The sequence below is a fragment of the Puma concolor genome, chromosome C2, assembly GCF_028749965.1.
Source record: "Puma concolor isolate L17-30 chromosome C2, mPumCon1.1.hap2, whole genome shotgun sequence".
Lineage (NCBI taxonomy): Eukaryota > Metazoa > Chordata > Mammalia > Carnivora > Felidae > Puma > Puma concolor.
In genome coordinates this window covers 29,721,149-29,748,306 of record NC_141675.1, presented here as the reverse complement: position 1 = coordinate 29,748,306, position 27,158 = coordinate 29,721,149, and the positions used below count along the sequence as shown (strand labels likewise).

The 27,158-nt window shown below is 44.6% G+C and overlaps 1 protein-coding gene across 1 annotated transcript in view; it reads right to left on the bottom strand.

The window, feature by feature from the left end:
* Positions 1-10,691: 10,691 nt before the first annotated feature.
* Positions 10,692-27,158, bottom strand: part of BFSP2 (beaded filament structural protein 2) — a 68,957-nt gene continuing 52,490 nt past the window's right edge. Inside the window, exons 5-7 of the mRNA XM_086674308.1 lie at positions 20,487-20,618; positions 13,739-13,959; positions 10,692-10,963 (exon numbers count right to left, since the gene is read on the bottom strand). Coding sequence (XP_086530434.1) covers positions 10,960-10,963; positions 13,739-13,959; positions 20,487-20,618 — 357 coding nt within the window. The 3' untranslated portion in view covers positions 10,692-10,959. The remainder of the gene's footprint in view (positions 10,964-13,738; positions 13,960-20,486; positions 20,619-27,158) is intronic.

The window sequence follows — 27,158 nt, the reverse complement described above, 5'->3', positions numbered from 1 at the left end:
CGTCACCATTTGATTACTCTGTGATAATCTGCAATTATTCTCTGTGACCCAGCTAATTTGTACACTGACTAAATGGGTGAGCTAATCATGGATATGGTAGCAATCACCACCCTGCGTCTTCAGGTCTCTGGTGGTAGCATTCAGCTCTCATGAGGGCAGAGGAAGACATTTGTAAGAGGCTGGTACACTGTAGGAGCTTGACGAATGGTCATCACCATTCTCGTTGTTATTGTGTCAGCCAGGTCAGGGCCAAGATCTATGTTACCATTTTCCCTTTCTAAAGTACCAAATTTCATTGATCATCCATCCTAAGAGCACATTATCTCACACTTGAACATCTCTGAAACTAGAATATGGTAACAGCTGGTGTTGTGTTATTGCTGTCCAGTGGGATTCAAACTGGGTTTGTTCATAGAGAATTTTTGTTTGTTCTTGGAAGCGGAGGCAGATTACCTGAAGCCAATGAAACTACGGCCTCAGGGTCCCTCCCTCACGTGTCTCTTCCAAAGCCCTTCAAGGGCCCTAGTCGCAGTTTCATACGATCATATGTTTTTGTAAAATTTGCAAGAATAAGATATTTTGTATCCATTTTCCTAAAGATGGCCTCAAATTCTATAAGCTTTGGGCTCTGCCCCTGCCAGTGAAATCAATAATACGAGACCTCAATCTGAGGGTTTTGAACTGCACAAATGGTCCTACAGTCTGCATGAGAACCAACTTGGGGTTCAAATGATTAGGGAAGATATTTTCCTTCCCTCCACCCAAGGGCAGAGTTGAAACATGCAACTTCCCTTGCTGCCCCACTCTGCATGTTCCTTTCCTGCTATCTCTTTTCTGTAAATTTGTCATTTCCTCCTCTACCGAGGTCTTTAGTGTCTCAGCTGTATGTGGGGTCTCCTACTAGACTTCTGTTTGAAGTAGTTTTATTTCTAATTTTTAAAAATATTTTTATTTATTTTTGAGAGAGAGCAAGTGAGCACGACTGGGGGAGGGGCAGAGAGAGAGGGAGATACAGAATCTGAAGCAGGCTCCAGGCTCTGAGCTGTCAGCACAGAGTTTCACATGGGGCTTGAAACCATGAACCGTGAGATCATGACCTGAGCTGAAGTCAGACACTTAACTGACTGAGCCACCAAGACGCCCCGATGAAGTGGTTTTATTTCTTAGTGTTACTCGCAGTGATGGTGCATCTTATAATCAATGATGCCTTAAGTTCCATGAACATAATATATAATGGGGCCCTCAAACTGGGACCAGTTGGGATAAGTAGGCTAGTGTTGGACCACACTACCCGCTGGATGTCCCTCTTGTACTCTGGGGAGATTAGTCTACAGTGACTACTGATAACTCAGGAGTTTCTTAAAACTCAGGAAATACTTAGGGACTTTGAAACAGATGACTGGTCATATGCCCTGACTGGCATGGGGCTGAGGGCAGAATGTGAATACAGTCCAAATATGGGGTTCATATCTGTCTGAGGAACTTAAATCGTTGGGGTGAGTCCTGATAAAGCTGGATTGAGAGACTATGGAACCTTGGAGAGAAAATCACTACAAGGGAAAGAAGAGACTGGTAGAATGATGCAGCTGAGCAAGAGGGGGCCAGTGGTGAGATCATGGCAGCCAATTTTGATTCAGCTCACCCTCTCCAGGGCTTGTGTGTTAGGGGGCCAAGGAAAGGAGAGGGATGTGGCATGAAACAAAAGACCTGTCATAGGAGGCTCAAGAGCTCTGACAAAGGGACTCCTTCCAAAAGAGTTGGTTATGAGAGGCAGTTCCGTTAAGTGGAGGGCTACCTGAGCCACGTAGGAGGCATGTGTAACAGTCGGAATGGCAGCCATTCTATTTACACCTGCCTAGGATACTCTGGGACATGCCCCTACCAAGCACTTCTCACATTGCTGAGGAGGTGAAAGCAGGACTTCCCACAGATAAGCTTGCAGTAGTTTTCACAAGCTATCTATCCATCCCGCCCACCTCTACTCAACCTTTATCTGCTCTGTCCAAACAGTAGCCACCAGCCACACACAGCTAGTGTGACTGAGGTAATGCATTTTAAGTGTTACTTAACTTTGATTAATTAAAAATTTAATTTAGGGGCACCTGAGTGGCTCAGTCAGTTAAGTATCCGACTCTTGATTTTGGCTCTGGTCATGATCTCACAGTTTGCAAGCTCCAGTCCCAGAACGGGGCTCTGCTCTGACATTGCGGAGTGGAGCCTGCTTGGGATTCTTTCTCTCCCTCTCTCTCTCTGCTCTTTCCCCACTCGCGAGCTCGCTCTCTCAAAATAAATAAATAAACGTTTAAAAAATTTTTAATTTAAAAATAGAAGCAGTATAGAATATTTGTCCTGTAAAACTTACAAGACAAATTTGAAAAGTCGTTTTTTTTTAGATAGTTACAGATTTATTAGAGTTGCTTTTCAATACATACCATACCTTCTTAAATATGATGCTAATAACATTGAGTGAACACAAGAGTTAGTGAGTTTACTTAACTTGGACAGGTGTGGTTTTGAAGCCAATATGCTTTTGCTTCAAAGCCAAAAAATTCTAAAAAAGATGAACAAGGTTTTGTTAACATAGATCAAAGGAAAAAATATAAACATCAAAGGAAAACAATTTTTGGTCCTCAATTCAATTATTGAAAAACTTCTAAGTATATTTGGGACAACTTGGGTTTGTGAATCTACTTTTTTTTTAACTATACATTTTGTAAAATCTAAATATGGATCACGTACTTCTGAGGAAAATTTAATATCCGAATTGGGAGGGACTGGAAGGGTAAACTAGAAGCCTGATTAGAAGATTTAGTAGCAAAACAAGAATCTAAAATATCTTATTAATAATTTTAAAATGTCAATTACATGCTGAAATGTTAGAACCTGGGATATATTCAGATAAGTAAAATGTATTATTAAAAGAAGTTTCACCCGTTTCCCTCTGATCCTTTTAAAAATGTGGCTATTAGAAAATTTAAAATGATGTACAAGGCTTGGATTCTATTTCTTTTGGACCATGCTGATCTAGATTATTTAAAGGCAGGTCTCCATACCCGTGGCACCTAGCAGGTGTTGACATGTAACAGAGGCTGCATAACTGTTTTGGGGGGGGGAAGAGGATTTAATCTTGGAGAGGAGAGAGCTGCTGAGCACGATGGTTGCTAGTTTGCTGGGACTGAATTCCCCAAATAATACATAAAATCACAATTTTACTTCCCCAGGACAGTTATTACCCTACATGTTTCTCTTGCCTCTTTTTTCTTGGTCACTAGTAGCTAAGTGATGAGGTGCTTAACCTATCACTAGTCTATTCATTCCTGCCCTTTTGTTTCCCATCTCAAAGTCCCCATAGCAACACTGACATAAATGGACTTGGTGACAACTTGCTTGAATTATCTAGTCAGGTTTGCCAAGTAGACTTTTTATTTTTTAATTTTAATTTAAAAAAAATTTTTAATGTTTGTTTATTTTTGAGAGAGAGAGAAAGAGAAAGAGAAAGACAGAACGTGAGCAGGGGAGGGGCAGAGAGAGAGGAGACACAGAATCTGAAGCAGGCTCCAGGCTCTGAGCTGTCAGCACAGAGCCCGACGCAGGGCTTGAAACCACAAGAAGTGAGATCATAACCTGAGCAGAAATCAAGAGTTGGACACTCAATGACTGAGCCACCCAGGTGCCCCTAGACTTTTTAATTTAAAATTTTGAACCTCATTTATACATTTTTCCTGCCTAGGTAGGTCATCAATAAGAACTTTAGCTGTAGAGACAAAACAAAATGAGTAACAACAACAACAACAAAAAGGCCAAAGTACCTATGGCTTGACCAAAGAAATTCAGGAGTTTTTTGCTCATCTACTTTGCAAAGCCCATTCTCCAAAAGTGCAGTACAGCTTTTGTGTCCAACCCCAAAAGTACACTGAAAACCTGACTCAGTGTCTTTCATTCTCAGGAGGAGGAGAAAGAGAAAATGGAGTATTTCCTCTTGGGCGTGACAGGGAAAGTTGGGTTTTCTGTTGACTCTGCAACACAGCACATCTATGCTGGGATCTACTCTGGCTCCTGCTCCACCTATTGTTCAAAATAACTGGTCTATATGATCCAATTAAGCCAGTCACTTCAGCTGAGAAAATAGTATGCTTTCTTCACTCAACCAGCAGATTAATATCTTGAACGTGATTGGACCTGCTGTGCTGTTGTGTCAGGAGACTGAGTTTCCAATCAAGACTGGGCAAGAGCATGACCTGGGTCACCCATTCCCCTTCTTGGGTGTTGGGATAGCCAAGCTAGAAATCCCAGACAAATCTTCATGAATCACTTGAGGTCAGAAAACTGTGGGGGAATGTGAGGATGGACTATTTCTGTCTGATACTATTAGGGCTGCATGATGATTTTTTTAGTAGAAGTATGTCTGATACGATACATGGGATGTATTTCTACTAAAAAACTATTCATTGTTTATCTGAAATTGAAATTTACCTGGATGTCCTGTATTTTATTTGTTAAGTTCAGCAACCCTAGATAAGATGCTAGTATTGCCCCAAAGAGGCACCATTCTCTTTTGCCATTTATAAAAACAAAAAAGATGATGTAAGAGTTCATGAAAGAATATCTGTGGCACGATACCATCAAAATAACAAAATAGCTCAGAATAAATTTAACCAAAGAAGTGAACGATCTCTACACGGAAAACTATAAAACATTGATGAATGACATCAAAGAAAACACAACCCAAAATGTATCCAGTGCTCATGGATTGGAAGAATTCGTCTTGTTAAAATGTCTATACTACACAAGGCCATCTAGAGATTCAGTGCAATCCCTATCACCATTCCAATGACAGTTTTTACAGTAGTAGAAAAAAAAAACCCTAAAATTAATATAGAACAACAAAAGACTGCATAGCCAAAGGAATTCTGAGAAAGAAGAACAAAGCAGGAGGCATCACACTTCCTATTTTGAGGGTATATTGTAAAGCTATAGTATTGAAAACAGTGTGATATTGACAAAAAACAGTCACACAGACCAATGGAAGAGAATTTAGAGCCCAGAAATGAACAGATGCGTATACAGTTGATTGTATTTGACAAGGGAGCCAAGAGTACTCTACGGGGAAGACACAGTCTCTTCAGCAGATGGTGCTGGGAAAATTGGATATTCACATGTGAAAGAATGAAACTGGACCCACATCCTATTTCTGCTTAGAAAAATTAACCTGAAATGGATTAAAGACTTAAATGTAAGACGAAAAACTATAAACCCCCTAGAAGAAAACATAGGGAAAAAAGCTTCTTGACATGGGTTTTGGCAATGACTTTTTGGATAAGACACTTAAAGCACAACAACAAAGTAAAAAACAGACAAGTGGAACTGAACTGAACTAAAATAAACTAAAAATTAGCTTCTGCACAGAAAGGAAATCATCAATGAAATGAAAAATAACCTATTAAATGGGAAAAAAATTACGTAAACCAAATATCTCATAAGAGGTTAATATCCAAATTATATAAAGAACTCACACAACTCAATAGCAAAAAAACAAATAATCTAATTAAAAAGTTTTGGGCAGGGCACCTGGGTGACTCAGTTGGTTAAACGTCCAACTCTTGATCTCAGCTCAGGTCATGATCTCACAGTTTGTGAGTTTGAGCCCTACATCAGGCTCTGTGCTGACAGTGTGGAGCCTGCTTGGGATCCTCTCTCTCCTCTCTCTTTGCCCCTCCCCTGCTCATGCTCTCTCTCAAAATAAATTTAAAAATCTGGGGGGGAGGAAAAAGTAGGGGTCCTAGCATTTCAAGGCTGTCACTTCCCAATGCCCTGTGACCCTGCCAAGGACCACAGACAGGACATATGGCTCATGTACTCTGGCATGGCAGCAGGGACAGCTGTGGCAGCATCAGCCTTGGGGTGCCAGGCCACCGACTGGGCAGACACTCAGAATGCAGTCGTTCATTTTGGATGACCCGCTGCTGTATCCCACTAGCACCTCGAGATGTTTCACGAAGAACAGGTGTTTGGTTTAGCAAAGTCGAAATGTCAACTGGCCAGACAAGGGCATATACAAGGAGAGATCGTGTCTCCTTTCTAATCTACTTGGAGACTCTTGTCCTGACTGGGGACCATATCAGCCCTGGTGCTGCCACCTTAGTCCTCCTGGGGACAGAGTGCCCTTTCTCTCCAAAGAAGGACCTCACTTTTGGGATAAGACTATTCAGCGAAAAGTCCCTGCTCTCAGACTGCAAAATGTTAGATCTGTATGGGTGATAGGCCAGCCATAGTCATCATGCCCCACCAGTGAGCTACTAGGTCAGATGATCACGCGTATGTGTTACCGCTTCAGCACTTAGAATATGAAACAGGCAGCTTTGCTTCCTTGAAGAGTAGTATCAAACCTCCATTAATGCTCAACTTACTCTTGCCTTTTTGTAAGAAAATCCTCTTATTCTGGCTGCTGTCGGCACCCTTACACTGGTGTCACATGTTTCCTCAAAGGGCCCGTGCAGTTTCGTTTGTAATAACTGGTAAACTGAATGTTATGCTAACAGATTGGGATGACACAGCTCTGCACAGCTAGAGTACTAAAAATTAGTTACCCTTCCAGATATGTTGAAAATCACTCATTTCTTTAATAGCCAAAGTCCTATGCTGATTTCTGCAATTTTTTTTTCAAAGTAATATATTCAGGGGCGCCTGGGTGGCTCAGTCGGCTGAGCGTCTGACTTCGGCTCAGGTCATGATCTCACAGTTCGTGAGTTTGAGCCCCACGTCAGGCTCTGCGCTGAAAGCTCAGAGCCTGGAGCCTGCTTCTGATTCTGTGTCTCTGTCTCTCTCTGCCCCTCCCCAGCTTGTGCTCTGTCTCTCCGTCTCTCAAAAATGAATAAATGTTAAAAAAAATTAATATATTCAACTTTGGAAGAAGTATTAATGTCTGATAATACATAAATTAGCAAATTACAATTTTAAAAAATGGGCAGGGGCGCCTGGATGGTGCAGTCGGTTAAGCGTCCGACTTCAGCCAGGTCACGATCTCGCGGTCCGTGAGCTCGAGCCCCGCGTCAGGCTCTGGGCTGATGGCTCAGAGCCTGGAGCCTGTTTCCGATTCTGTGTCTCCCTCTCTCTCTGCCCCTCCCCCGTTCATGCTCTGTCTCTCTCTGTCCCAAAAATAATAAACGTTAATAAAAAAAAAAAAATGGGCAAAAGGCCTGAACAGACATTTTTCCAAAGAAGATAGATGAGGGACCAACAGGTTCATGAAATGATGCTCAACATCATTACCTGTTAATGAAATGTAAATCAAATCCACAATAAGATATCACCTCATATCTGTTAAAATGGCTAGCATTAAAAATACAAGAAATAAATGCTGGTGAAGATGTGCACACTTCATGGGGATGCACACTGGTACAGCCACTGTAAGAGAAACAGTATGGAGGTTCCTCAAAAAATTAAAAATAGAAATACCATATGATCCAGCAACCCCACTTCTGGGACAATATTTGAAGGAAATGAAAACATTATGTCAAGTTGGTATCTGCATTCCCGTGTTCATAGCAGCATAATTTATAATAGCCAAGATGTGTGTATGGATGGATGAATGGATAAAGAAGTTGTGGTATATATATAGACACACACACACACACACACACACACACACACACACAGATGGGAATATTATTTAGCCATAACAGGCAGGAGATTCTGTCATTTGCAACAAATGGATGGACTTTGAAGGCTTTATACTAAGTGAAATAAGTCACACGAAGACAAATAGTGTCTGATCTCATCTGTATGTGGAATCTTATCAAAGAAACAAACAAACGACTAGACTTAGAAAAAGAGATTAGATCCGTGGTTAGCAGAGGTGGGGGGTGGAATTGGAGGAAGGTGGTCAAAAGATACAAACTGCCAGTTATAAGAGAAATACATACTAGGGATTCATGTACAACATGATGACCACAGCTAACACTGCTGTATGGTACATGTAAAAGTTAAGAGTAAATCCCAAGAATTCTCAGCACAAGGAAAACATAAATTTTTCTTTTTTATATGTGTGTCTATATGAGATGGTGATGTTAACATACTGTGATAATCATTACACAATATATATGTATGTCAAATCATGATGCTATACACCTTAAACTTATACAGTGCTGTTTATCAATTACATCTCAATAAGTCTGGGGAAAGAAAGAATATCTGTGGGTTATTTAGAGATAATCAGAGACCAGCATGGGCCTTGAGATTCTTGCTGAATCATCGTACTGAAAGCCCACAGAGATCAGATCCAGATGTCTATTTTCATGCCTTCTATAATAAGCTGAATTATAGGAAGGGGTCGTGCAAACTGTAATGTGCCTGCTTGGCCTGTTTTGCTTTGTTTTTCCTTTCATGTGCACACCCAGACTCCCCAGTGAGATTGTAAACCCACCGGAGCAGAAAGCGGCTTCTGTTTCCTGGTATCCTTGAAGTCCAACAAGATGAGTAGGTGCTCGGAAGTGTCGTAGATGACAACGAAGGTGAGTTTGTTCTTGGGTCTGAAAGCAAGTGGACGTTCTAGCAGTCTCACTGGGTGTTACACCGTGCCCCAGGGGCCAGAGGCCAGTGGCGTTACCTAGTCTGGAAATAGCACGCATCTGCGCTTCTGGAGGAGTCCATCGGAAGTCCTTCTCTGGTCCGCTCCTGAGCAAATGCTCTGTCCTTGACACCAACAGAAGCAGCAGCCTCCCCGGCCACCTGTCAGCACACTGCTGCCAGAGTGTAATTTTACCGGATGTTGTGAGAGGAAGCCTGAGTTAAATAAGGCCCTAGCGGAATCAGGGGGCCAGCAGTGCCTTTTCTTACCTGTTAATGAAGCCTCATTAGAAACAGCAAGAAGCCTTGCTGAGAACTGGAAGCACCAGTCTGCCTGGGCTCTCCCTGCCAAAGGATGATTAACTTAATGATTTACGGCAGCTGCTCTTTGAGATTAGGGAGCGGAGGAGATGGAATGTGTGCAGCCCCACACAGCACACTGGTGGAAACTCAGGATGGTGTTCAAATCCAACTTCCCCTGCGTCCAATAGCTGAAACTGCTCCCGGGTTCTGGAAAACGCGTGGCCATTCAGACACAGAATTACCTCCTTTTGATGGCTGACCTTTCGGGGCCCTCCAGCTGTGTGTAGGTTAGGGATTTAGGTCTTGGCTGGGGGGCAGAAAATTAATTGTTAACAAGGAAGAAAGAAAAGAAAAGACCTCCGTGTACAGTGCATAGCCACCATAGCTAGGCCAGGGCACAAGCTCTGCCTTCTAGGGAGGCCCTTGCTCCCAGTGCTTCAATTGTGGGCACTCCTGGGGTGTGCAGCTGTGGCGGGGGTGGGGGGATGGCTGCTTTGTTGAAACGTAGCAGTAGGTGGTGCCTTGGCTATTTCCGTGCCTCAGACAACAAACAGAATTATGTAAAGGTGTCGTGCAAACTGTAAACACCTGTCCTGTACACACGAGTTATGAATACGATTCCTTTGATCCTAGAAGCCGAAAAGGGAAACCAGCTGGCGCATTTTTAGCCAGGAGACTCGGCTTCTTGCCTTGCTTTTCTTCTAAGCTTTCTTAAGGGTAAAGAAGGTTTCTTTTGTTTATGTCGGCTTTGGCTATTTGGAATCCCAGGGCTGGGGGGGAGGGTGTCTTTGAATATGCCCATATTGGACACTTCCCCCGCCCCGGCTGGATTAGCCACTTGTGAGAACAGACTCCGCTTGGATATTTTGGTCTGTAATTCTGGGTGGCGGGTCTGTAATTCTGGACTGACAGAAGCTTGGGGGAAGAATTAAGAAATTAAGACTGGGCTTTGTGTGTGTGGTTTTGGAGACACTAAGAGCCTGTGGTAGGACACAGGTGGTGGTTTCAGTTTTTTTTTTTTTTTTTTTTTTTTTATTTTTGGGACAGAGAGAGACAGAGCATGAACGGGGGAGGGGCAGAGAGAGAGGGAGACACAGAATCGGAAACAGGCTCCAGGCTCTGAGCCATCAGCCCAGAGCCCGATGCGGGGCTCGAACTCACAGACCGCGAGATCGTGACCTGGCTGAAGTCGGACGCTCAACCGACTGCGCCACCCAGGCGCCCCGGTGGTTTCAGTTTTAATCAGAAGGCGGGGAGTCTTGCCTAGGTAGGGGGCGATTCATGAACCATATTTGGGTGGGCTGGGTCCTGAGAAGCCTGGGGGAAGGATCCTGGAAGAAAATTCCGAGGCTGCAAGTGGGCTAGGCAGCCACAACCTAATTAATGCCCTCCCCCACAAGACTTAAATTGAAGTACCCTTTCAACTGATTGAGAGATAGTCTGCCAATCACAGTGGAATGTGTGTGTCTGCACGTGTGTCTGCACGTCAGTGCCCGCGCAGAGTTCATTCAAGAGATGTGAATGCTCTGTGATGTCTGTGATCATGATATATTCGATAAAGTACCGCGCCAATCCTCTCTCTAGCAAGAGTGATATTTTTGCCCCAAATTGGGTCAACCCGGCATGCCATGAGCACAAGCCTTGCCTAAGCGGCGCGTTTATGTCCATAAACCCAAGAGCGCCTGGCCCTTGGATGACGAGGCAGATGGCGTCAAGCTCAAGGACTCTTGCAGAAGCCTTTAAGAATGGCTCCATGAGCAAAAGCCGGCCAGGTAATGTGATATCCATTCCACCTGACAGTGGGCCGAGCAAGGTGGGCAGACTGGAAGCCACACACAAAGCCTTTATTTGGAGAGGCACAAGGGAGGTTGATCAAGCTACAGACTATTTAAATTAAGGCAGAAGGACCCTCTCCACTTCCAGGATGCTTTTCAGATTAAGCCGAATCAACCAGGGAATCCAGCAGGGAATCCAGCTCAGGAGGGTAGGGCGGTGGTGGGAGTCTATGAGGGTGTGGAGGAAATCCTCTAGGAATTTCACTGGTCACTTGGTGAGGAAGCATTTCCTTTATGAAAAGAGGAAGTTTCTTCATTAGCTGAAACAAACAAAAAATACATACATGTGAAAGAAGTCATAGATGATGAAAATTAGTAAAGATATCATGGGAGGAGTATAGGACAGGAAAAAATTTGGCTTTTGGAGCAAGGCGGTTTGGGTTTCAACCCCCTGTCCCATGGTTATTAGATATGTGACTTTGGGCAAATGACTTAAGCTCTCTGAGGCTTTGTTTCCTGTCTATAAAATGGGGAGAATGATGTCATCCTGGCAGTTTTGGGGAGAAATGAAGATAAAGAGCCTAAGACTATCTTGGCACATAGCAGGCACTCACTAAATGGAGTTCTTATATTCCTGAAGTACATTCAGCCTAACTCATTACCTTCTGTATATGTTTAAAACAATTTTATGTATTTATTCAGATGTTCATGGGCATTTGAAAAAATTAGCTTTCTTAGGAGCATCTAGCTTTTATAATCAATAGAAACCAATCCAATAAAAAGGCAGTTGGAAAGGAGCTGGGTGACATATTTTCCATTTGAAAGGAGGGAAGATTAGGTTGCTTCTATTCAGATCTCTTGCCTTCAGAAGAAAAATGTGGCACAGCACATTGGAAAAGCCAGGAGACCTGGGCTCTAGTCCCAGCTCTGCCTCCACCTTCCCGTGTGATCAAGGACACATCATGTTCTGCTCTGGGCTTTAGCATTCTCCCTGAAATTGAGGGGATGGACTGTAGAATCACTAAGTTGTCTCTCAGAGCTGATATTCTATTCATTATTCAATGTATGTCTTGGAAGGGGCGTTGGAGGGAAATACAGAATTATGATAAAATAAAGGCTTGGATTTCCTTAAAGAGCTGGCAAGGAAACTGAGCCTCAGGACTTATGTATATGCTCCTAGAATTCTTATCCGTTAAAAAAAATGACTGCAGGGGAGCCTGAGTGGCTCAGTCTGTCAAGCGTCTGACTTTTGATTTCGGCTCAGGTCATGATCTCAAGGTACGTGAAATTGAGCCCTGCATGGGACTCGGCACTGACAGCGTGGAGCCTGCTTGGGATTCTCTCTTCCCCCCTCTCTCTCCGCTACTCACTCTTTCTCTCTCTCTCGCTCTCTCTCAAAATAAATAAACATTTAAAAAAGATTTTTTTTTAAACACCACCCAGGCGCCCCTTCCCCTAGTTACTTCTCTAGCGTTCGAAAAACTTTTCATTTCAAACCCATGGGCATGTCTTCTTGTCACTCACGGGAATCGGGAAGACGGGGGCTTACCAGCTCTCCTATATATACACATATGTGTGTGAGCATACACATACATACACAGATGCATATATGCCATTCCTATCCCTTGTCTCTCTCCAGTATGGAGGCTGGAAAAGCTAAATCATTGCTTTCCCAGCATCCCTTGCAGGTAGGAATGGTCACATGAGCAGGTTATGATCAATGTGATATAAGGAAAATCCACTGCAGGGCTTCTCAAAATGCTTTTCTTTCACTGATAAAAGAAAAGAGCCACAAACAGAAAAGATTTTTTTTGTTGTTTCCCTCTTCCCTCCCCTTCTTGCCATGAATGTCTGGAGCTGTGGCAGGCATTTGGCAACCATGGGTGACAAAATGAAGACAGAAAGCCAATATATCAGGGATGGTATATCAGAAAGATGAAAGAGCTTGGGACCTTAATGAAATCATAGAGTAACCTACACCACCTTATTTCTGGAACTCTTAGATAAATGTGGTTTATGCCCTTGCTGTTCAAACTGTGGTTTTTTGGGCCAGCAGTTATGGGCACCACCTGGGGGTTTTGTTAGAAGTGAAGACTCTCCTGCCTTACCCCAGACCTGGTGAAGCAGTGTCTGCATTAAAAAAAAAAAAGTCCCCAGGTTGCTCTCTATCTTTAAGAATCTGTTTTTTTTTTTTTTCTGTTTTTCTCTTTTTATCTTTGTTCATTTGCTTTTGTTCTTAAATTCTACATATGAGTGAAAACACAGACTCTTACATACAGAGAACAAACTGGTGGTTGTCAGAGGGGAGGTGGGTGGGGGATGGATGAAATAGGCGATGGGGATTAAGGAGTGCACTTATCTTGATGAGCACTGAGTGAGGTACAGATTGTTGAATCCTTATATTGTACACCTGAAACTAACATAACACTATGTTAATTATACTTCAATAAAAATAAAAGATGCCCAGGTTTTGGCGTTTTAAGTGCACATTAAAGTTTCAGGAGCATTGATTTGTGGACCCACTAATGAGTGTCTATTACATTCAGCTGAAAGTATTCCTAACAGACAGCATGTGTGTACTCAGTATGTATGAACACATAGAGGTATGTCTGTGTGCATGTGTGTGTATCCGTGTGTGCCTGCATTATGTGAATATATGAACAGAAAAAAACCCTTCAGGGACCTAGGCTGTGGGAACGTGTGTGTGTGTGTGTGTGTGTGTGTGTGTGTGTGTATGTTTGTGTTGGGAGTTTGAGGATGATTTCTTTTTTACTACCTTTTTTAAATGTTTCTTTATTTTTGAGAGAGAGACAGAGCATGGTGGGGGGGGGGGGGAGGGGGAAGGGCAGAGAGAGAGGGAGACACAGAATCCAAAGCAGGCCCCAGGCTCTGAGCTGTCAGCACAGAGCCTGATGTGGGGCTCGAACTCACAGACTGCGAAATCATGACCTGAGCTGAACTTGGACGCTTAACTGACTGCACCACCCAGGCGCCCCTTCCCCTAGTTACTTCTCTAGCGTTCGAAAAACTTTTCATTTCAAACCCATGGGCATGTGTTCTTGTCACTCACGGGAATCGGGAAGACGGGGGCTTACCAGCTCTCCTCCCTGTCCAGCAGGGCGTGGTAGGACGCCACGTCCCTCTGCAGCTGGGCTTTGTGCGCCAGCAGATGCTCTCGAGCCTGCTGCTGCTGCTCCGCCTCTGAGCGCGTCTCCCTGAGCTCCGCCTCCAGCCTGCTCACCACGGCGCCCAGGTTCTGCAGCTCGATGTCGTGCCAGTGCTTGGCGTCGTGCAGGGTGTTCTCCAGGCCTCGTTTCTGCCAAAGAGAGAACGCGGGTCCGAACCCGAGGCCGCAGGCAGGGCCCTTGGAGAGGGAGGTGGGTGGAGCTGTGGGAGGGGCTGGCATGGGCCTGGGCTCTCCGTTTCTCCCCAGGACAATGGCTTCGCTGGCTCCCCGGGGGAAATGATGACTCTTCCCGGGGAGGCCAGACTCTTCTTTGGTCTGATTCACTGAGCCTTCTGATGGGGGTTGGGGGGAGGAAGAAAGAGAAGAGGGGAAGGAGAGGGAGAAAGATGAGGTATAGTGATGAGACAGAATGAAAGAGGAGAATAATGAGGGGAAAAAAAAAAAAAACGAGAGTGAGAAATTGACACACAGGCACACAAGGGGGAGGCAGTTTGCAGGTGGTTTTCAAAGAAATCTTGCTCTCTGAACTGCTTCTGGGTCTTTCTGCCCCTGATTTCTCACTCCCTGGGGGGCCTTTTCCTCCTCCACTGCTGAAACCCCATCCATTTTTAAGCTAAAAAGCCTTTTCCTCCAGCATTCTTGCCCACATTGCCAGAGTTAGCATGAGCGTCTCTGGCCTTTACACACTCAGCATTTTTTCTTTAGTGTGTTACTATCACACCTTGGCTAAGTTCTCTTCCCCTTGCTGTCCCCTCTCTGTGGGCACCCCACCACCCTCTCCTGAGTCTGTTTCTCTCTGAGCTGTGCTTCTCCTGTCTGTGTTGGTTGGTCTCTGCCACACTCATGATTTTAGTTGTCTCTCTCCCGGTGACTCCTGCATTGATATTTCCAGCACAGACCTCTCCCCCGAGCATAAACCTGCTCCTGAACTTCTTACTGTAAATATATACAATCCATGGGCATCTCAAATCAAGGTGTCCACAATGGAGCCACTGGCTTCCTTCTGAACATGCTTGCCTCTCCTATTCTGTGCTTCAGCTGGTGAACTCACATGGACTAGAAACCAGGGAAAGAAAGGCATGTCCCTAGTCTTCCCTCCCTCCCCAGTTCATCATCAGTGAATTCTACCTCTTGTATATTCTGAAAATTTTTCACATTCGTGCTCACTCGCCACCAGCCACAGGTGCCCAGGATGGATGCTTATCACTGCTCCCCTGGGGTAACCTCAGTAGCCTGCAGCTGGTCTCTTGGTCTCTAGCCTCCTGCTTTTGCATTCCCCACAGAGCAGCCATACATAGTGCTCTGCCTGAAGTCCAAATCTGGGTTTGTATCTCTTCTTCCGTCTCATCTGGATCATTCTTACTCATCCCCAAGTCCAAGCTCAGGGGTCACCTCCCCCAGGAAGACTTCCTTGATAGTCTATCACCCCATCCTCTCCCCCCCCAAGGCTGGGTTAGGGCTACCTCCTCTGGGTTTCCACAGCTGCCCAAGTACATGCATGCCCTTGAACTTGTAATAGTGGGCTGAGCTTCTTAGGGGCATGTCTCCCCTACCAGAGAGTGAGCAGAAATGAAATTTCTGTAACCCCAGTGATAAGACAGAGGCTGGCACAGAGTAGGTGCTCATCTGGGTGTGTTGCCCAGGATGACATCACTATGGTTATACTTATTGCCCTACCTGTCTCCCATATACCAAGGGTTGCAGACCATAGGGCTGACCAATAAACACCTTTAAAAAACTGCATGCGTCTGTCTTTAACATTTTTTAATAGTTGTAATTATGGTGTACTTATAATTTAGCATCTGACTTTTTATACAACACATAAGAACAGATAAATATCTTTTCAAATTGGATTGAGTAAAATCTCGATGAAGCAACTTTCTGTTGTTTCTTTTCCCTAGGAGGAGATTTTTCATACCTTTTTGATGACTGTGGTTGAAATGGAGGATTGTTGGCCATGATGCCATCTTGAATCATGGCTCCTGTTAAGCAGGGGCCACTATTATCTTATTTAAACTATCTTAATTCCATTGGATATGAGGATATTGAACCAGATTCCCATTCTAGGTACATTTACAGGTGGCAAAAAGGTGACTAATAGAAAATAAATCTAGATCAGTATCTGGTCTAGGGTTATTATTTTGGTGAGATCTGAGAACCGCTCCATGGCAATGAGGATGCAGAAATGGCCACCTGCACATTGAGAATCACTTGTTCTACTCTGGGTTTTCTCCCTTTGTTTATCAGGAAATTGCTTGGTTTGTAGTGTTTATTGTTGATGTTGGACCTGTAACACCTGTTATTTGGAAAAACCTTTTATGGAATCATGTTTGGATCATCTGTCTACAGTTTCTGCTCCATGTTCATGGGTGACTTCTCCATGTGGCCTGGGGTTTTCTCTGATGACTTAGGACCCATTGCCCAAGGTGGGTTCATAGGAACCCCTATCAGAGGTCTTCTGTCTCTTCCATCCCACCCTCAGAGTCACAGTCTAGCTTCCCCACCTAAGTCCCTGAAATCCTGGCCTGGTCCTCCCAGAGACACTTGGGCTTGGGTGATGGCAATCAGGCCACTGATGCACATCTCCTAACTCTGGCCCCCTCAGCCACACAACACCAGCAAGCAAAATGAGGTCACAGAAGCAAACTTATTCCCCAGTCTCTGGAGATTTGAAGGGACTTCCTTGAACTGTTAAGCCCTCCAAAAGTAAAAGAGTGACCTTATGTGATTTCTGGCCTTGAATCCCATTCCTGGTTTGAGTTGACTGAACACAGAGCTCAGTAGGCTTTAAGCACCATCATTGGTGTCTGGCTGCCAATATAAATAGGGCCTTGTTGGCAAAGGGGACTGAAAGTGTCTCCAGCGTGGCTGTCTGAGACTTATATGAGCCATGGTGGCCTTGTGTGTGCAGGGTGCTCAGACTGAGGATAACGGGGATGGCTGAATGAGCAGAGCTGTATTTGAAAGCTACAGGAAAGTGTGCTACTTATTCTGGCTTAGTCTGTGCTCCCAACCTTGCCCACAAGGCCCAGTGACCAGAACTCTGATTTACTCGAGGCAGCAGGGGACAGAGGCAGCCTGTCCTGGGTCCTGAGCACCACCAGCATGTCATTACTCTTAAGACTTCTGGTTGCGGGGGTGTGAATTTTCTTCCCATTTGTTCCAATAGTTAGGACCATGGGGTTTAAGTGAGGTGATCGGATGATGCCAACTTGGGATTACTTTGCCAGTGGTTATAATAATTTTACAATGATGATCAATAATAGATACATATATCGACTGCTCACTCTGTGTCAGGCACTGCGCTAAGGGCTTGACCTGCATTGTTTAATTAATCATCCCAATGACTTTATAAAGTAAATTCTGTTAGGTCCAGTGGTAGATCACATTTCCAAAGGCAGTTATAATCATTATCTCCATCCCACATGTCCTTTCGCTATGTGACCTTGCCACTGCCTCATCAAGAGGTGGTGTTTATTTCTCTTCTTGTGGGATCTGGGATGGTCTGTGCCTGCTTAGACCAACAGGATTCCGTACAAGTGATATTTAGGGACTTTCAAGTCCAGGTGTTAAGAGGCCTGGGAGCTTCTGTGCTCACGCTCAAGCCGCTTCCATGTCAGATGTCCAACTATACGACTGCTATGATTTGAGGAAGTCAAAGCCAGCCACATGGAGAGGTTGCATGGAGGGAGAAAAAGGGGCACATCTGGGGCACCAGACGTGTGATTTGAAGCCATTCCTGGATGGGCCAGCCCCAGCAGATGCCACATGGAACGGAGAAGAGCTGTCTCTGCTGGACTCCACCTAAATTGCAGAGTGAATGAACAAATGATTTACTGTTGTCTTCGGCCACTAACACGGAAGGGAGCTATGATAACCCAAATAGATCCTCACTCTGCAAGTGAGAAAACAGAACCTTAGAGAGGTCACGCAGCTAGTGAATAGAGTCAGGATTCCAGATTCCAGAGTCTGGTACCAACCCCCAATCCCATAGGCCTACCGTGGTCTAGTAGAGAAACAGAGCCAGAAGGGCTTGGGTCCTCCACTTGTTACTCGTGTTAATGGGCAAACCCCTGAACCACAGTTTGCTCTTCTGCAAAATGGGATGTCAGTCATAGCCCACCACACTTCTCAGTGTTTCTATGAGGGTCTAAGGGCAGAATGCTTGTGAGTATGCTCTCATTGCTATTGGTATCACTTTGAACACTCACCAAGTGCTTTGGGGACATAAAGCTAACTAGACATGGTCTCTGCCCTGAAGAAGTTAATGTGACATCAGAGGATCAGCTGATATACCACACGAACCACAGGGCTCTGAATGTGAGTGGGTGGCAGGTGGAGAGATCACCCCAGCTGTGGAGTCAGGATCTAGGCTCTTCACTGGGAAGCACTGGCAGGTCTTCCACTTCACCTGTGCCAAGGGTGTGTGAGGACAGGTAGAGTGGGCAAGGCTGGGGAGGGGTCTCCTTCCAGTCATGGGAAGAACATGTCCAAGGGCTCAAGGGTAGGAGAGCAAAGGGTGAGTCCTGGGTATCTCCCTTCCTATGGAATCTGGGCTGGTCTCTGAATGAAACCCAACCTGGGTGGTGCTGGAAGGTCTGGCAAAGGAAGCCTTTCTGCTTTACCCCCAGGCAATTCCACCGAACATGCAGAAGAGAGGGGACAGTAGATAGAGGAATGTCCCAGATGGGGCAACAGTGGACAGGTGAAGTTTACTGAAAGGAGGAGAGGATGGATAAAGCTTTAGAGGTATTTCGAGTTTGGAAAAGGAAGACAGAGCCCTCGTGTTGGGGGACCTGAATCTTACCTGCAGCATGGTGGTGACAGCATCTGCTGAGGGACATTGTTGAGGGCAGGCTGGGACTTGCTGAGAATGGAGGCTGCTGGGAGGACGTGCTCTGGGGAACCAGTACCCTCTGCTGTGTTCAGTCATTTGCGCACAGGTTTTCTCTTACCCGTCTGTTATGAGTTTTTAGACAACAGGAACCATCCACTTCCTGTTTGCATCCCTGGGACCTGCCTCAGGGAGGGCTTAGCACACATGAGGCGGCCAATACACGTTTGGAATGTGTGCTGAGTGATGAGCCACCTCTACTCAGGTGCGATTCATCCCGGATTTTTTGATGATGTGGGGTTGAGTGTATGTCCCCCATATTTTGCCTGGCACTTTCTATGACTGGAAGAGTGGCAATTTTGACAGCCACAAGAACACCTGGGGAACAAACGGCAGCCCCTTAACTGTGCTTAAAGCAAGTTGGGCAAAGGGCAGCACACCTAACATTAGCATCAAGGGTTATGGCAGGTGAGTAAAACTGATTACAATAGAATTCACACAGCTCTGAGTAAATAATGCAATGTCTTCCAATTTTTTGGCTAAAGTCACATTGCTCTAGGCTGTAGTTTCCTGATTTTTCTCACCTCAAATCCTTTTTTCACATCCCCTTGCACTGACCCAGATCCCATCACAGGCTGTGTGGGAAAGCAGAGGAGTGGTGAGATATGTGTCGTGTCGTGCTGTGGCATGGCAAGACTGAGCATCTTCCTGAGCTGACTGGGCACCATGTGACCTTGTTGGCCAGAGGACATGGACCCAAGTGAACTGAAGACATAAAGGAGGGGAGCTGGGGGTGATGGGATCAGCTTGGCCACAGGCAGTGAAAAAGTTGTTTCTGAGGGAATCAACTAGAATAAATCCTTATGCTAACTTCTTGGGAGGTGGGGCTGCTGGTTTGGTGTTGAAACTGATTTGGGTGGCAAGACTGAGATGGGGGTGTATGGGGAATGGTAGAAGAGAGGGGCACTAACAATAATATTGGAACTTCCACAAGGCTTGAAACTGATGGGAGAGATGGGCTCCCTGGGCCTCAGTGGAGTCCAGACTACCACAGCTGCACAAGGATTGCATGAACCATCGCCTTTCATGCACTCCAGTGTGGACAACAGGCTTGTGGTTCAGATCTAATAATAATAATAATAATAATAATAATAATAATAATAATAATAATAAATAATGCAAGAGATCTTTCCACAAACCCCAGTGAGTCTGAGGTGCTTACTAGGTGTCTTAGGTTTGGTTCCCCAGAAGCAAAGCCTGAGGTAGGGATCCTGGTACCTGTAAATAATTAAGGGATTGTTCTCAAGAAAAGGGGGGGGGGCAAGGAAAGCAGTATAGAGCGGAGGAAGGTGCTAAGCCAGGAGGTAGTCTCAGCAGGAGACTGACAGCCTGATCCCACAGAGAGCTTGGAGTATGAATTACACTGTAAAACCTACTCCGCTTGGAAGCAACTGGGCTGGACTTTTAAACCCCATGTCAGCTGTCATTGGCTGAGGGGGGGTGGGGGTGGCGGGCCTAACCTTCTAGGCCAGGTGTCTACTGTTTGAGGACAATTCCCTGGAGAAGTGGAGCCCCTGAAGAGGGAGTCTGGGGGTATTAGCGGCCATCACTCACAGCAGCGGCCTTGTGTAGGGTATTTCAGTGGGGCACTAACAGCGTCTACTATTCTTGTTGTGATTCTGTATCAGACGACCCTTTCAGGACTCAAAACTCATGCTGTGAAATGGGAATCTCTTGCAAACTCTGACCCACACGACTAGGGTTCAACAGTTGAGAGTTAAAACTGACATAAGAAACGCCAGGCTCCTCCCGGCCCACTCACCAGGGCCCGCAAGGATTCCGTTTCAGCCTGGAGGCTCTGGACCTGGCATGAAGTGTTGTGCAGCTCCAGCCTGAGGGCAGCGGCCAGCTTCTCTTCCTGGGTCTGCGCCATGCGGGCCATTTCTGCCTGTTGCTGTGGAGGGTCAGGTGTCCGCGTGAGCAGGGGTGCATGGAGAGCCCGAACCTCACTTAGAAAATATCTTAGAAAATATTTTCTACCAGTATATATAGATCAATTACATTCTTTTATTAAAAATTTTTTTTTGGGGGGGGTGTTTATTTTTGAGAGAGAGGGAGAGAGTGTGAGTGGGGAAGGGGCAGAGAGAGACGGAGGCACAGAATCTGAAGCAGGCTTCAGGCTCTGAGCTGTCAGCAGGGGCTGTCATGCGGGGCTGGAACTCATGAACTTTGAGATCACGACCTAGGCAGAGGTCAGAGGCTTAACCGCCTGAGCCACCAGGCACCCCTCAATTACATTCTTTTAAACGGCCCCATAGTATTGCCTTGTTTGGAAGCACCTTAATTATTTAGAAGCCCTTGCACCGATGAGCACTTTGTGGCCAGTCTTTGCCTGTTATAAACAACGGTGTGAAGAATGGCTTTATAACCCTCGTTTTCCACATGGGCGTATCTCCGAGGGGGTAAATCCTTGCACTGGAACTGCTGAGTCAAAGGGCATGCATTTATCATTTTGAGTAACGTTGCCAAATTGCCCTTCAGAGAACTTCTAACTCTGTCCAGTACTGTAAGCCAGTGCCAACTATCCCCACATCTGCTTCAGACAAGGAGCACTCCAACTTCTCTGACAGCCCCTGTTTCCTCATAAAAAGCAGTCTGGCCACAATTGTGAACACAGGGGGAAGGTCTGTGTTTCAAAATTTCTCCCTGAGCGAGATGGACATAGTCTGGTTCTTCCCCATACTTTCAGTGGAGTAGGTCATCGCTCCCCTTTTCTTTGTGCTGGAGAACAGGGAAAACTAGAGGTCACCTTCATTCATCTGAGAGTAGTCGAAGGGTTATCTCTGAGCCAGTGATATGGGAGAAAACACCTGTTTTCTCTCCTAGGTTACTGGCTGGCTGGGTTGGCCATTTTTACTACATCTGAATACTTATTTATAGGGTTATGCAAAAATAGCCAATCTAACTGACTAACTAAGAACACCCAGGTCAGAGGGCTCATATCTCAGGAGTAGTTCTTTCTGTGTGAGGGCTATAAAGACCTCAACAAAAACACCCATTAAAGAAAGGTCTGGGTGGGGCGCCTGGGTGGCTCAGTCGGTTAAGCGTCTGACTTTACCTCAGGTCGTGATCTCGCGGTCTGTGGGTTCAAGCCCCATGTCGGGCTCTGTGCTGACAGCTCAGAGCCTGGAGCCTGCTTCAGGTTCTGTCTCCCTCTCTCTGACCCTCCCCCGTTCATGCTCTGTCTCTGTCTCAAAAATAAATAAAGGTTAAAAAAAAAAATTAAAAAAAAAAAGAAAGTTCTGGGATTGGGAGCCTGAGTGGCTCTGTTGCCTCCAGATTTCAGCACAGGTCATGATCTCACGGATTGTGGGTTTGAGCCCTGCGTTTGGCTCTGTGCTGATGGCATGGAGCTTGCTTGGAATTCTCTCTCTCCCTCTCTCTCGCTGCCCTTCCCCTGCTCATGTTCTCTCTCTCAAAATAAATAAATAAACATTAAAAAAAAAAATTCTGGGATCGGCTGAAGGACAATGGAAGCTGTGGGCCCAGCTCTGACTGGTCAGTGCATGGCTGTGTGTCCCTGGACTGTCATTCAGCCTCTCTGAGCCCCGTCCCTGCCCACAGAATGCAGATGACAGTGAGTGGAGAATGATAATCATATGACTATCTCTAGGGGTCACTCTGAGGCTTCCATCAGGTTATGCATGTGGAAACTTTTAGAACCTTAAAAGCATGCAAATAGTGACAGCATATATTCTCTATATATGTAAAGAGTACTATTAGCCAATAAATGAGTTTGTAAAAGATATTGTGGGTTGGATACTACTAATGATAACTCATAGGCGTTAAGCACTTAACTGTGCCGAGCGCTTCATTAACAGGGTTAAGTCCATTATTTCACTTAATCTTCACGACCCTATGAAACAAGTGTCATTGGTATTCCTATTTTACATGAGGAACTGAGGCACTGAGAGACTCGGCTATTTACTCAAAATCGTATGTCCTAGGAGGGCAGAGCTGGGCTCCAGTGTAGAGACAGATGCCAGACCTGTGCTCTTAACCAGTACTGAGTGCTGCCGTTTCCACCAACCCATCAAGACTCCTGAAAGCAGAGTTGCCTTCACCCAAAGTGAAGGTGGACCACTCTAAAACATCTTTGTGATCTGCCAAGCCCTCCTGTGATGGGTTGCCCTATTTTTCTCTGTCTCTTTCCGGTTGGGACTTGACCGTGTAGGCCGTGTGGCTGGGTGGGCAGTGGGAGGGTGGTGCTCTGGCAGACAAATGGAGTCTGGAGGTGCAGGGGCACAGAGCGGCCAGGGGCAGCCGGGAGCTGGAGTCGGCCCCTGACCCCTCACAGGAGCTGAGTGTTAAATTCTCAGGATGTTTGTAAGCTGGTTGGTAAACACCGCCATCATTAAAAATTAAATTGCATCAACTTATACTTAAGTTTTATTAAAATGGTAACAAATACTCCAAACACATCACTTGCTAATTTATTTACATTTTATCATTATCTGTGCCATCCATGGTCTTTATATTGATGGTACCTGTGTGGTGGGAATAACATTTAATGGACTTCTGAGCATGTCTTTCAAACTCTGTGCTCATTTACATTAAGTTAGGAGTTTGAAATCAGCCATGAGAGTATTTACCTCATGGAAATTGGTAAACACCACAAATCAGGGGTTGAATTATTGTTTTGCTGACTATCTAGACTTAAGGAAATGTTAATAATGCAGATTAAACTTTAAGTTGGGTCATGTCTGTAGCCGTTGCATTAAGAATAGCAAAAACAGGGGCGCCTGGGTGGCTCAGTCGGTTAAGCGTCGGACTTCGGCTCAGGTCATGATCTCACAGTTCATGAGTTTGAGCCCCGCTTCGGGCTCTGTGCTGACAGCTCAGAGCCTGGAGCCTGCTTCACATTCTGTGTCTCCCTCTCTCTCTGCCCCTTCCCTGCTCATGCTCTGTTTCTCTCTGTCTCAAAAATAAATAAACATTAAAAAAAAAAAAAAGAATAGCAAAAACAGGGGCGCCTGGGTGGCTCAGTCGGTTAAGCATCGGACTTCAGCTCAGGTCATGATCTCACATTCGGGGGTTGGAGCCCCTCATCGGGTTCTGTGCTAACAGCTCAGAGCCTGGAGCCTGCTTCCGATTCTGTGTCTCCCTCTATGCCCCTCCCCCACTCACACTCTGTCTTTGTCTCTCTCAAAAATACATAAACATTAAAAAAAAAGGAATAGCAAAAACATTAGAGGGAGTATTTTCCCAATATTTACAAACTATTATCTGATTTGCAAAGAAGTTACTCATATCATTGATGAAAGGACTCATTAAGGCCAATGGAAATATCAACCGAAAATTCATGAGAGCTATCCTCATTTATCTTTGACATGAGTGACTTTTTGCTTAATGGGATATTAATAATCAAGCATATTTTGTAATCTGATTTTGTGACATTGTTGATGACAGAATTGTAAAAACAATTGGCAGATTTTGCAAGATTTCAGCAAGTCACACTGAAGGTATAGGTGCAAATGGAAAAGCAAAGTGAGTATTTTATCTTAAAATTTATGTTATCTCTTATCACCTCACATCTGTCAGAACAACTAAAATTAACAACTCAGGCAACAGCAGATGTTGGCGAGGATGTGGAGAAAGAGGAACCCTTTTACACTGCTGCTGGGAATGCAAACTGGTGCAGCCACTCTGGAAAACAGTATGGAGCTTCCTCAAAAAGTTTAAAATAGAACTACTCTACGATCCAGCAATTGCACTACTAGGTATTTATCCAAAGGATACAAAAATGCTGATTCTAAGGGGCACATGCACCCCAATGTTTATGGCAACATTATTGATAATAGCCAAAGTATGGAAAGAGCCCAAATGTCCATCGGCTGATGAATGATAAAGATGCGTGTGTGTGTGTGTGTGTGTGTGTGTGTGTGTGTGTGTATATTTACATATATATATATATATATATATATATATATATATATATATATATACAAAATATAATATTACTCAGTGATCAAAAAGAATGAAATCCTGCCATTTGCAACAATGTGGATGGAACTAGAGTGTATTATGCTAAGGGAAATAAGTCAGTCAGAGAAAGATAAATATGATTTCACTCATATATGAGATTTAAGAAACAAAACAAGTGAACATAGGGGAAGAGAAGGAAAATAAGATAAAAACAGAGAGGGAGGCAAACTTTAAGAGACTCTTAAATACAGAGAACAAACTGAGGGTTGTTGGCAGGGTGTTGGGTGGGGGAGATAGGCTATATGGGTGATGGGCATTAAGGAGGGCAATTGCTGGGATGAGCACTGGGGGTTAAATGTAGGTGATGAATCACTAACTTCTATTCCTGAAATCATTATTATACTATATGTTAACTAAGCTGGATTTAAATTTTAAAAAAATTCATGTTATCTCTAAAATTATATAAAGAAAACATCAACAGAAACTTCTGTTACCTTTTAATGGTACTGTGAAATCTGACTAGCACATAAATACACATGCTTATGTCTACCCCCTCCAGAGAGCAGGTGTGAAACATGACCAGCACATCCTGGGTAAGAAATGGAGATGGGTGGAAATCAGGTCCTTTGGAGGGCAAGTTTCAAAGCCTAGGTGGGTGGGTCTGGGGTGAATCTGCTGGCCCAGGCTCTCATAGTCCCCCATATGATCTGCCCTCCTCTCAACCCAGGCAGTAGGTGGTTTGTATTCAGAGTTTCACGCTGGTCTTTGAGGGGATGAACACTTTATCCAAGTGTTTCCACAAGCAGCATGGTTTTGCACATATCTGAATACTGATTTAAACAATTTTTATTTAAATCAATTCATTTTTTCTTTATAAAGAAATGTGTTCAAAATGGAAACTGTAGATAAGTTCTCAAATTTTGTGCACATCAGAATCATCTAGGGGGGCTTGTGAAAACGTAGATTCTGATTCAGGAGAGCTGAGCAGGCCTGGGAACCTGCATTTAAAAGTCCCATGTGATTTTTGGCTCAGGTCACGATTTCACAGTTCGTGGGATCCCTGATTGCCCCTTTCTTTCTCAAAATAAATAAAGTTAAAATAAAAAAACTGCCATGTGATGCCTGGTTCATGGAAGCAAAGTTCTAGATTGCTACAGAAACTGCTAAAGCTGTGTCACTTGTCACAGACAAAAGATAGTTGAAAAATTAGTCACATTAAAAAATTTTAAAAATGGAGCAAATTTTGGTTGTCAGGTTGCTAAGTGCCAAACCCTGCTTTCTCTTCATTGGAAGTTGAAATTAATAATGTAAGAGAAGTGTCGGGGTACCTGGGTGGCTCATTAAGTGTTCAACTCTTGATTTTGGCTCAGGTCATGATCTCACAGTTCATGGGGTCAAGCCCTGAGTTGGGCTTTGCACTCACAGGGCACAGCCTGCTTGGGATTCTCTCTCCTTCTCTCTGCCCCTCCCCTACTTGCGTGCCCTCTCTCTCTCTCTCTCTCTGTCTCAAAATAAATAAATAAGCTTAAAAAAATAAGTACAGGGGAAGTGTTAATGACCTACCAGCAGCAAATGGAAACTTTCTTATACAGTTTAATTAATATGGAAAGAGAAAAATAAATTAACTTGCTTACTATGGGTTTCAGTGTCATTTTATATCATGCCCAATACCTTCTCAAAACAGCTTACCACAAGTAATACTTACCCTTCATTTGGGGACAGTTAACTGCTTTAACTCACCTAAAAGTATTACCTGTTCTCTCCAATTGCTTTTTGGAGTTACGCTTTCTGATTAATAATTACTTTACTTCTATTTCCATTTCAATCCAATGCTTCCAGATTTCTCCTCACAGACCAAACAGTAGGTGTGTCAGTCTAGACCCTGAGGATAGGAACATAGGGCTCTGTTTTGTTGCTCAGTGCAGTTGCTAGGATGTGTAATGAGATTCAAGTATGTTGGTCCCCAGGCTTTCAAACCAGCTTGAAATCTTGGCTCTGCTGTTGCAGGAGAAGGCTCCCATGTTTGCACTCCATCTATATTTCTGGGACAGGAGAGTATATTGACATTTTGAAATCTGGCAAAAGATTTCTTAAAAAAATTTTTAGCGTTTATTTATTTTTGAGAGAGAGAGAGAATGAGCAAGTGTGGGGGGGGGAGGGGCAGAGAAGGGGACAGAGGATCCAAAGTGGGCCCTGTGCTGACAGCAGAGAGCCTGATGTGGAGCTTAAACTCACAAACCGTGAGATCATGACCTGAGCTGAAGTTAGACGTTTAACCAACTGAGCCACCCAGGTGCCCTGGCAAAAAAAAAAAAAAAAAAAAAAATTTAATTTAAATTAAGGGGCACCTGGGTGGCTCAGTTGGTTAAGTGGCTCAGGTCATGATCTCGCAGCTCGTTAGTTCGAGCTCCACGTCAGGCTCTGTGTTGACAGCTCAGGGCCTGGGGCCTGCTTCGGATTCTGTGACTCCCTCTCTTTCTGCCCCAAACCCTCTCATGCTCTGTCTCTG